The sequence below is a fragment of the Porites lutea genome, chromosome 1 (genome assembly GCF_958299795.1).
Source record: "Porites lutea chromosome 1, jaPorLute2.1, whole genome shotgun sequence".
Lineage (NCBI taxonomy): Eukaryota > Metazoa > Cnidaria > Anthozoa > Scleractinia > Poritidae > Porites > Porites lutea.
In genome coordinates, this window is record NC_133201.1 from 24216062 (window position 1) to 24228412 (window position 12351).

The window sequence follows — 12351 nt, forward strand, 5'->3', positions numbered from 1 at the left end:
TTTTCAGTGGTCATTTTTCCAGATCCAAGAGCAACAAGTCAAATTCGAAAACGAAGTATATCTCCTTACTCGCAGGAAAGTGGACTCTTAGCTACTTTCACGCTTAAGGTTGCCTATCAGGCAGTCACTAAAGATGAAAAATGGCTATAAACTTTCCCAAAATCGAATACAAACCGTACTTGAGCAGTTATTATAGCTCAACGAAACAAAATGACTCCTTCAGAATGGTGTTTCCAGAAAATTCGGAATAAAAGGAATAAATAAGTTTGCCACCTTTTTAGAATAAGGTTCTTTTTCACGTAAGGGACTGGTCAAAAAGTATGGGAGGGGGGTGGGCCGGAGCATTTGGAAATGTGGTTGATAAAAAACACATGGTCCACCCCCTCCCTTCGGCACAAAAATGACTGACCCACCCCTAAAGCAAGGTTGGAAATTGCATGACCCACCCCCTAGTTGTAACATGGATGTTTGGTGTCCTCATAATAATCCAATAAAACCTTGTTCTGTGCTTGACAAAATTTGTTGATACACTGCTGCAACCAGTATCAAAATCACAGAAATCATACCTTTCACTGAAAAGACAAATGTGAAAAACTGAACATTTCTTGTTTCGATGGACGTATGAGTCTTAAATATAAAGCAAAAAGAGGGTATATTGAAATTGTCTGTCACAAAGCATATGAAAATTTCTACAAAGACAACCCATTCCTACACATAGATTAATCCTCAAAGAAAATTTCTTCCACTTGAATGGAAAGCACTACCTACAAAACCATGGAACTGCAATGGGCACAAAGACAGCAGTTTTGATTCCTTTGCCAATATTTTCATGACATATATTGAAACTCTCAGCAAAACTGTCTTTAGAACAACAATTTGGAAATGCTACATACAAGATATCTTTTCCCTATGGGACATGAGTAAACCAGACATCAAAGCCTTCATTGAACAAGCAAACTTACATCACCCAACTATTGAATTCACGGCCGAAACATTTGACACAGAGACTGCGTTTTTAGACACGGTTGTATACAAAGGCATAAGATTCAAGGAAAAATCTATCCTTGATGCAAAGACACATTTTAAACAAACGAAGCCTTCTTCCACACGCATTTCACCTCGTGTCACCCTCCAAATGTTAAAAAATGGATTTGTCAAAGGAGAAGCCTTAAAAATCCTACGGAAAAACTCCTCAGAAACAACCTTTGAGGAAAATAATTCAAATTTAAAAAACCGCTTGATGGACGGAGGCTACCCACAATCTTTGATAGAAAACCTACTATTAGAAATAAAATTCACAAAAGAGAGTCTAAACTCCTAAAACAAAACAACAAGGAGGAAAAAGAAATATTGCCATTCGTGACACAATACCAGCCCTCAGAGTCTACTATAAAGGAAGCTTGAATGAAAAAATGGAATCTTGTACAAAACCAACTATAACTTCAATTAATTTTTAAGAACCACCAATCATTTCCCTACAAAAAAGGAAAATCATTAAAGGACATGCTCGTTAGAGCCTAAAAAAAAAGGTTAACAGAGGGTTCCACGCCCGTATAGATGTGCGGCCTGTCACCCTTTGTATTTTCTCGCACAACAGGTTTGTGAGTATTTTAGCAATAATTCCAGCTGGCTGTGTTTTATATAACAAGTGTAGTCAACTGTCTCGTTAGTAGTTAGTGCCCATCTATGTAATAAAATAGGGTGACCCACCCCCTCAGGGTAGCTCAAAATTGCACGACCCACCCCTTGCACAAGGCTCAAAACCTCATGACCCACCCCCTTTCTGCTCCGGCCCACCCCCTATACTTTTTGACCAGTCCCTAAGCAATACATAAATTGTTTCGACTGATACCAAGAATTGGGCGACAACTATATAGGCGAATATTTTATTTATTTACTACGACATTTGCACAAAGACAGCTGAAAAAGACATGAGGACACTCCGTTTCTTACTAAGTATTCAGTGGTGGATCCAGACCTTCAGATGGGGGGGGGGGGGGGGGGGTGGGGGGAGTCATTTTTTTTTTGTCGGCCTGTCGGGCTTCATTTTGGTCTAAAAATAAGGGGTGGGGGCCGGGCCCCTCTGGGCCCCTCCCCAGGATCCGCAACTGGTATTAGTCACCAAACTGCCCCCTCCCAGATCCAATGCAAAAATTCTTGACATAGCGCTAGCGCGGGAACTTAGGACAAAAAAAAAACCGCACTGAATCATATAACATATAGATCTAGCCTGAGATAAAGGCGACGCACCTGTTAATAACCAAGAACGAGAAGTCCAAAGACTACTGCTGAGCTGATTTAAAGCAACGTGTATTGTTTTTTATAACAATATTTCGGCTGGCCATACCAGCCTTCTTCAGGTTTACAGATGTTACTGAACTTATGTTGGAATCACAATATTATATAGATGGAGAATGTCGCAATAAAAATTGTTTAAAAGGGAGAGGCGGAAATGACGTACAACATAAAAACTGGAAAGGAAAAAAATACTAAGGATATGGATTACAATAATTGGTCACGGCGGTTCAGGCCATGAGGTTCAAGAGTCATGGCCTTATCTATCAAATGCGACTCCCTGGCCTTACGAACTGAGTCACGTGAAGAACGAATTTTCTCTAGTGGAGTTAATTGCATGTCAGTATGAGAATGGTTAGAGTGAGAGAGAAAGTGTTCAGAAACAGTAGTGGGCTTAGATTTAATGTTAGTTTTGTCGACTGCACGTCTGTGTTCGTTAAATCTGTCCTTAGGACGTCGCTTAGTTTCACCTATATATTGTAAATTGCAACGGTTACACTGAACCATGTATATCACATTTTTAGTGTTACAAGTAATGTGTGAAGTGATGGAGCGTGTTTCACCTGTAGCGTAAAAGGTATAACTTGTGAAGCCGTTAGTAATGTATGGACAAGTGGCACAATTCTGTCCACAGCGGAAGGAGCCTGGCGGAAAATGATTGGTGGAGATAACGGGTAATTTTGCTTTAACTGAAAGGTCACGAATATTAGAGCTACGTCTGTAAGCAACTAAAGGCGGTTGCTTAAAGACGTCTTTGCAACGGTTAGAGTAGTGTAAGACGTTAAAATGTTTGCGTAGGATATTAGAAATGCGTGGAAGTGCTGGGTTATATGTGACAACAAATGGTACAACATCGTCAGAAGCTTTAGGTTTAGTCTGTAACGCGTTAGTACGAGAAATATTAGCAGCGCGTAGGAACTGTTCTTCTAGGAATTACTATTATAACCACGAGCAAGGAGATATGTTTTAAGTTCATTAATGCGATGTTTAAACTTAGCGTCTGTAGAGCAGATACGGCGGAGGCAGAGGGCTAAGCTGAAGGGAATGGCTTTCTTAGTGTGGTGAGGATGGCATGATGAGCTGAGAAGGTGCTGATGTTTATCCGTGGGTTTAGTAAATAGTTCAGTTTCAATTATACAGTTATGTAGAGACACCATGACGTCGAGAAAAGGAACGTTAGTAATTAAGTGAGTGAGAGCTAGTGAACCAGAAACTCATAAGGGGTTGAAACGTGTAACTCTCATATGTTTGCTTTGTCCGATGCTCGTGATTATTCATTTCCAAAAGTACCATATTTGGAACGAGAAGAAGAGACAACTAACCAATCAAACTTCGTAAACAACGTGACGTAATTTTACTTCAGCTTCCCGCGCCCGCTTGGAAAAGATGGCCGACAAACGGGGGAAAAACTCCCGAAAGCAGAGAAAGCTTTCAAAGGTTGAAACCAGGAATCTTACCGAAACACTGAGCAGGATATTATTGCCTCACCACACGGGCCAAACATAACATTACCAAACCCACTGACGTCCTCGCAACTTCTTCAAGTTGTCACTTCAAACAACGATGCCTCGTTGACCCTCTGCACAGAAAACTTATACTGCAAATAGGCTTTTAAAATTCTTATATCAAAAGTCTAGGATAAACAGTAAAAAATACTTTCGAATAAAATTCATTAGCTGCGTATCGAAAAGTGTCCAGAACCTGAACCTGACATCTTCGTAAAAAGTGATGCGTGTAATGAATGTGCGAAGCATTTTAAAAGCTTAAATTAAACTTAGAAGTTGTAGTCACGATCGTGGTTTGAGCTAATTTTATGAATGAATGAACAAACTCAAAACAATACACAGAGAAGCCGTTTCTTGAAAATTTTTATTCAAAGTCTAAAAAGTTAATCCTTCAAAACAATTCGGAAAACACTATCTGGATCGTGGATCCGTTCACGCAAGTGAAATCGGCTAAGCACATAGCAAAATTCAACACAAAATCCATCTCAAATCAGGGCACATTTTGTAATTTTTCTTTAGCGCCGAAGAGAAAAATTTATAAAACGTCTATGAAACATTTAAAAATACATAAATTCCCTTTCAAAAACGTAATTGTCTTGGCCTTAGAGTGCAAAATGTACCTGAAAATTCAGCAAAAAGTTCGCTGACTTGGTTGCATTTCAAAACAGACCATGGGCTACGCCGCCGTGAAGAAAACCTCGAAGGACGACTTCTTGATGAAAAGCTTCCCTTTCTCCTCAAAAAAGAAAGCTGAGCATTCTTTTGAACTTTCTCTTTTCATTTTTTGTCTTTTAACGAAGTATTTTTAACCTTGAAATGCAGAACTCTTGTCTTAAAACATCTGCATGGTGATCGCGCAGCAGCCATTTTGTTGAAAATGGATATCCGCCACTAAGGTTTCCAAATATGGTCAAAACGAATATTCACGAGCATTGAACGCGAGTTACACGTTTCAATCCCTTATGGGTTTCTGAGTGAACTTAATAGTGGGATGAATGTTATTGAGATAATCGACGAATATTTTCAAACGATCCAAACCTTCTGTCCAGATCATGAAAATATCATCGATATATCTCCACCATATGTGAGGCTGCCAAGGGGCGTTAATGAGAGCGTTGGTTTCGAACACACCAAAAAAAAAGTTAGCAAAAGAAGGAGCCATTTTAGTACCCATAGCAGTACCATGGATTTGAAGATAATGCTGTTGGTTAAATGTGAAATTATTCATGGTGAGAATCATACGTAAGAGATCACATAGTGTCTCTGTGGGGATGTGTTTTGTAGGGGGGCGGGGGGGGGGGGGGAGCGTATCAAGAAAATGACGGCATGCATCAAATCCCTGATTGTGTGGAATGTTGGTGTAAAGCGATGACACATCAAGAGTTATAAGAATAGCGTTGTTAGGTAGGTTACCGAGGTTAGAAGGTTTATTAAGGATGTCAGTAGTGTCTTTAATGTGTGATTCCAAGGTAGGGACGAGAGGGTTAATGTGGTAGTCAACAAATTGTGAGATGCGTTCAGTAAGGTGGCTGTTAGATGAAACTATGGGGCGTCCAGGATTTCCCGTTCTATGTATATATGGTAATATGTAAAAACGTCCTGGTTTCACGTTTGTTTGTACTTGGTACTTTTTAGTCTTTTCGTCAATGTAACCGTCGATAAACATACGTTCAATGTAAACCGTAAAACGCTGTTGAATAGTGTCAGTAATGTCCCCGTCTTGAACTCTTGAATCTCATGGCCTGAACTGCCGTGACGAATTATTGTAATCCATATCCTTAGTATTTTTTCCTTTCCAGTTTTTATGTTGTACACCATTTCCTCCTTTCCCTTTTAAACAATTTTTATTGCGACGTTCTTTATTTATATAGTATTGTGATTCCTACATAAGTTCAGTAACATCTGTAAACCTGAAGAAGGCTGGTATGGCCAGCCGAAATATTGTTATAAAAAAGCAATACACGTTGTTTTAAAACAGCTCTGCAGTAGTCTTTGGACTTCTCGTTCTTGGTTCTTTATATTTTAGCTGATTAGGTCTCTTTTCTAGATATCCAACGTTTACAACTAGCAGGATCTTCGTCCACGGTTTTTGCAGTTTATTTAATCGTTTATTATTCGCACCTGTTAATGCATTGATAACAATTTATTACTGCAAAGAAGTCCACCAAACTATGCTCGCGGATCACTGTGGTAGGCTTGGAAAAACATTCTTGATGGAACTATTTTTTCTAATTTACTATTGAGGGGGACATTGGGGGGTACCCAATACCGCAAGAAAAAATTGGCAAATACCGAAATACCGTGTGGAAAATCGTCTAAATACCGATACCGCATATTTTAATCACATTTTACCTCCTTTTTAGAATAAGGTTCTTTTTCACGTAAGCATTACATAAATTGTTTCGACTGATACCAAGAACTGCGCGACAACTATATAGGCGAATATTTTATTTATTTACTACGACATTTAAGACAGCTGAAAAAGACATGAGGACACTCCGCTTCTTACTAAGTATTCAGTGGTGGATCCAGACCTTCAGATAAGGGGGGGGGGGGGGGGGGGTTCATCCAGACCCTGAGATAAGGGGGGGCCCTGACTCAAATTTTTTTTTCGACCCTTCGGGCTTCATTTTGGTCTTAAAATAAGGGGGTGGGGGCCGGCCCCCTCTGGGCCCCTCCCCTGGATCCGCAACTGGTATTAGTCACCAAACTGCCCCCTCCCAGATCCAATACAAAAATTCTTGATATAGCGCTAGCGCGGGAACTTAGGACAAAAGTAAAAAAAAAAACCGGACTGAATCATAGAACATAGATTTAGCCTTAAGATAAAGATAAGATTTAAGATAAAGGCGATGCACCTGTTAATGCATTGATAACAATTTATTACTGCAAAGAAATATACCAAACTATACTCGCGGATCACTGTGGTAGGCTTGAAAAACATTCTTGATGGAACTAATTTTTCTAATTTACTTTCGTCACTATTGGTCAGCCCCTAAATTTCATTTTATGTTATGAAAGTCGTTTTAAATACGCGACGCTTCTCATCGGAGGCTAATTTACACGTTATATACGAGTTATCGGTTAAGTGCCTGTCGGGGCCTACATAACACTTCTTTTTACTTTCCAAAATATAATCGTGTCCACAAATCGTAGCGTGTAATCCACTTTTTACTTTAACGTCACATCTGACAATAACCATTACTACCAGGCACGGTTTGTTTTGCGTCCAGGCCTTCATTTTTCCTTACTAATAACTGCAATCCTCTTATTTTCTCAAACATCACCTAATAACACAAATCCCACGGTGCTGTGTATTCACAGATAAACTACAAACTCAAACATGGCAACATCTTTAGATCAAACTTTTCAAAAAAGGGGCATTCAAGAAAAGTTACGTGCTATCTGTAGAAAGTGTTAGCAGAGCTGACTGAAAAATAGAACTAAAAAGTTTCTTTTGTTAGAATAAAGTTCATTATGGTTAAACTTACGACGTTTTATTGCTGTTGGTCAAAACTGCCCGCGCATAGCAGTCCAGTCAAAAAAAGGATTCTGCACTGCCCAGCCAGATCAACCTACTAGTATGTAGTATGCAGGGAAGTAAAGGTCTTCAGCGAAAAATTTCGAGAAAGGGCTTCTTGATTTTTAGACCCCTCCAGTCGGCAAGTTTGGAGCGCCCTTAGTTTGCAATTGAATTTTATAGCGCTGTTGAGTGTTTGAATTATACGTTCATCATTTCCTTGTAGTTTCTTAGGCAGAGCGTTTTTCAAATTTTTCCTGATTGAAAACAAACAAAAGCATTTTGAGAGTATCGAGCAATCTGTGAATCCCATCATACGGTGGTTTTCAAGACCAAAGTTTCACATTTTAAAACTTTTTCTTTAAAAGACATAAATGGAAAGGGAAAGTTCATTTGAATGCTCACTCTTCTTTTTGTCGACTAAGGAAAGCTGTTGGTTATGAAATCGTCCTTCGAGAAATTCAACGATGTTTTCTTCACGGCGCAGCGCAAAATGTCCTGTTTTGAAATTCAACAAAGGCAGCGAAGGTTTTTTCACTCTATGGTCAAGAAAATTACGTTTTACGAATTGTATATGTAGGTATACATGTTTCACAAACGTTCTATAAATTTTGTCATCGGCGCTAAAGAAAAACGATAGACCATTTTACATTTGTGGACTTAGTACCCTAGCCTTCGAGTGAATGTGAGGCTGAGGTTGACCTTGTTTTGATACAAGCCTCATTTGCTTTGTTATGGAAATTGCCCTTGAAAAATACTAGTTAGCATAAGAACAGGCAGGTTTGTATCGAAACAAGGTCACCTCCAGCCTCGCTTCCATCCATAACTGTAAAATGGACTATTACAAATTAAAATGCACCCCGATTTGAGATGGATTTTCTGTTGAATTTTGCCATGTGCTCATTCCATTTTATTGCTTTTAAGGATTAACCTCTTAGTTTTTGAATAACTATTTTCATGAAAAAACTTCTCTGCCTATTGTTTTGAGCTTGTTCCTTCATAACATTAGCTCAAAACACGATCGCGAGACTGCAGCATCACTTCTGTGAAGACGTCGCAAATTGTAAAGGATTTTTACTTTCATTTTCAGTTTTTGGACACTTTTCGATACGAAGCTAAAGCAGTTTGTTTTCAAATTGTCATGTTAATGACGTCCATGTTTTCATTAGTCGCAATTCGGCCGGATTGAAAAAGCACTTTTTACCTTGAAAATGACTTTGGACGTAAAAAAGTAGATTTCTTCCGCATTCAATTTCACAGAACATTTCGCTTGTTTCACTTTGTGATAGCTTTGATACCTTGACAGCTTCGACAGCTTTTGTGTTATCCACCCAATTAAACCATTTTGCCTAATCTAAAAAGGATTGTGATTGGCTAGTTTAAGAGCGTTTTATGAAAATGAACACTTGTTCGCTTTGAAAATAAAGTTTGTTTCGGAAATTAGAAAGTAATGCGTTAACATAAAAAACAAAGAAACCTTGACTGTGCTCTGTTCTGTTAATCAAGAAGTAGGGGGAATCTCGACAACGTCTCGTATTTCCACCTACACCTCTTTCGTGCTCTAGCCGCTTCCTGCGTGCTTCACAACAGAACAGAGCACAGTCGAGACTTTTTTGTTTGTTAGATTGAAAAGTGCGTTTAGCTCCTTATTTCACGTATTACATTTACTTGTTTTCTTTTCCCTTACTAATAATTATGTCCGTTTAGTTACGTTGCTCACATTGTGGGTTGTTCCTCCCAAAAGGCTAGGGTGCACAGTCCGTATTGGAATTACCGAAACCAATTTCGGAAATGCACACACTTTAGGTATCCCAACGATAACCCGTTAATAACCCCCTTCCAGTGGCTTTTATATCAGAAGATAATGCCTATGGCTTATAGACTATCAGCGACGGTCCGAAAAATAAATAATTGGCCAAGAAAGAAAGCTTTAAGGGCAAATGTGAAATATTGAGGATTATCTCTCAACCAAGGGTCAAGATCCTCCAAACAACCAGCAAGACAAGGTTTATCTATTTTATAAGCCTTCGATTTTTTACACCCATTTTGAGCATTTAAACATGTTGGAGGAAAAACAGAGTCGAAAGTCGCGGGTACGGGTTTCGACGTCGCGTTGGGAAAAATGATTTTCCGCAAAACTCAACTTAGAGTTCGAGGTAACCGAGTAAAAATGACTAAAAGGTGGGGTCATATCGAAGGGAAAAGGGACATAGTTTGAGTTATAGAGGGGACTTTCGTCGGATCTATCCGAGTTCGAGTTATACGTATAAATACGAGTTATTCGTACTCTGCACGTGAAGCACAGTTTTTGGTACAATTCTTTGCCGTTTTTATGCATGACTACAACGTGAAACTTCCAGAAACTTTCTAATTACACGTTTTTGGAAATGTCGCATGTGTTCCTTTTCGATTTTGTTTCACTGCTGCTTATTTTCACCTTGGTGACCGCTAGCATTTCTCATTTTCTCACTGCCCCCAATAAAATTTTCATGTTTTTGTTCCAACAAAATTGGCTTCCTTCAGGTTTATCTCTCGCTCTAGCTCTTGCTCTGTTATCAGCATCAAGGTATACATTAAAATTTAGTGGAAAGGAAGACTCAGGGGGTGGGACTCAGATTCGTTGCTGTTTTTTTTTTTCTCTTCCTAAAAGTCAGGGTGGCCATGCAGATTACCACAGAAAAGCGCTTTCTTACATGAAGAGGTGGACGTACGTGCGGACGATTTTCTCAGAAATAAAATTTCTTGGATGCATAGATAATAAAATTTTCTTACTGAAAGTGCTCCGCTTCGCGCACCTCAAGCGCGAGAGTGAAGCTGATGATAATAATAATATTAACAATAGTAATAATAATAGTAATTATAGCAATAATAATAATAACAAATAATTATAACAATAATAAATCAGAAGAAGACCTGTGTACAACTGTCTATTGTTTTAAGCGCAAATTCAGGCACCTTCTCGCCGGTATTTGTGAACAGTCTTCTTCTTACATCTGCCGTGATGGGATATATCCTTTGTAAATTAAACGATTGCGAGAGTTAGAGTTCCGTGCTTCTATTCAGGGGCCGTGGCGAATTCGAAACTGGACTATTCATCCAATGTGTGATGCTGCCAGAAATAACAGGATAAGGTTCTGAAATATTTCGCGTGTTGACAGCGATTAAGCAATGTAAATGATAGTTTCACTTAATTATCATCTTCATGTAATAAGTTAGGAACGAATAACGTTAAGCCTGAGAATGTTGCATATGGTGAAACACAACTTTCTGTGTAGTCAGTACTTGAAATAAAGATACTCAAACTAGCACTACTGAGGAGATGGTGGCTGAATAGTGAACATTTATTCGCCATAACAGTTGGAGTTTTTTGGTTGTAACTTCAAACTTGTGGTAAACAGTCGAAAGTCTGTTTACATTGTTGTAATTAATCACTCTTCCTTTCAAAATAAGTTATAGTTTCCCTTCTGACACCCTGACGGCTCCTGTCCATTGTCAGTTACAAGGGGGGGTGTTTTTTTTTTACAAGGCAAACAATGAAACATTATTGAACAACTTTCTTTTTCTTACAATTTCTCCGATATTGATCAAATCACAGGATTTGAATATTTTCCCCCATTTGAATCAAGTTGTGTTTAAAGATTCGCGGGGAATTTTGCTCGCCAAGCAAATATAAGTGTAAACCTAAGAAACGTAGTAATTTAGGTTAAGGGTTATTTTTGCTTGCCCGTGTCTTTCCTTTACATGATATCATTTTTTTTGTCGACTTGTTTCTTTCTTGTTTTTCAGAATGCTTTCAGATAATCCCGTGGAGACTATTGGATCACATGCATTCACAATCCCGCGTAACCTTGTAATGTAAGCAGTTGATACACTAAAGTAAAAGCAATGTCTTGCCTTTTTATATACTGGGAAAATGGGATTTACTACACTGGGGCTGGGATTTGACCATTGGGAAAGGCATAAATCATTTCTAAAAGGGAAGTCATGGGATTTCTATCCTTTCACGATCTTCGACTTTATGATATGACTCAATTGCTCAAGTGTGCCTATTTTTTTCTAAGTAAAAGAAGTAATATGTACACGTACACCTCAGTAGACACCTAGGATTATGCCAGTTTTTTCGCATTCGCATCCAATGCCTCGCCGCCATCCAATTAGCTGTTGTGGCTTGTCCCCAGGGTCTTTTTGTTTTCTGAGGTCACCATATTGAAAAACGAGAAGACGCTGGGACGATGGGAATGACATAGGCACATTTGCGCGTGACAGAGATCAAAATGGTGCCCGATATATATTTTGGAAGTGTTCCACCTGGCTTGTACGCATTATGGTTAAATAACACGCGTTCAAAGTCAGGTGGAGGAGGTGGAGGTCCTCCCTTCTTTCATGATAAACAGGGAAAAAATAATCCAATAAATAAGCAACAAATAAGGAAAATAATCTGAGGAACAGGACTAAGGAAAAAATGCGAGAGTGAATTAACAAAAGCGGGAAGCATTTCAGGAACGAGCAGGTGTCAAAGATAAAGTTTGGTAATAACAATGAAATCGCTCAAAACTAAAACTTTGTAGAATACAGTCGTAGGTCAGCAGTCCTGCTTTGATACTTTCTTTTTTTGTTTTGTGTTGTTATTTTTCATTATTCCAGTTACTGTTGCTAATATTGTTATCATTGGTGTAGACCAGGCTATAGTAAAACATGTACTTAAGAAAAAACTAAAGGGTTCCTATGGACTTTACACTTAGTAGCTAGACATTGCTCTATAATACTACTCTCTTGACCACAAAGCGAGATGAAAATATCTCTATTCTTCTTGTAGGAAAATATAATACAAAGCTTGTAAACTCTGAGCCGCACTTTTTTGCCAGTTCTTCTTCTTTTGTTTTGACTTGAAAAAAAAAAAGAGTACATAACAGATACACATACGATGCTAAAAAATCAAAACCTTGAAAATTCGATCATGGACCATAATCATATATTGTTTCTTCCTTTTTTTGTTTAAGACATATGATACGAACAAAAATAAAGACTGTC

General features: G+C 38.6%; 2 protein-coding genes across 2 annotated transcripts in view; one reads left to right on the plus strand and one right to left on the minus strand.

Annotated features, from left to right (window-relative positions):
* Positions 1–12351, plus strand: part of LOC140926712 (uncharacterized) — a 737711-nt gene that overhangs the window by 43668 nt on the left and 681692 nt on the right. The window lies entirely within an intron of this gene.
* LOC140951462 (uncharacterized) lies at positions 4753–6134 on the minus strand. Its single transcript, XM_073400720.1, has 2 exons — positions 6130–6134; positions 4753–5527 (listed from the first exon to the last, which is right to left on the minus strand). Exons 1-2 carry the CDS (start codon positions 6132–6134, stop codon positions 4753–4755), a joined length of 780 nt encoding a protein of 259 aa, XP_073256821.1.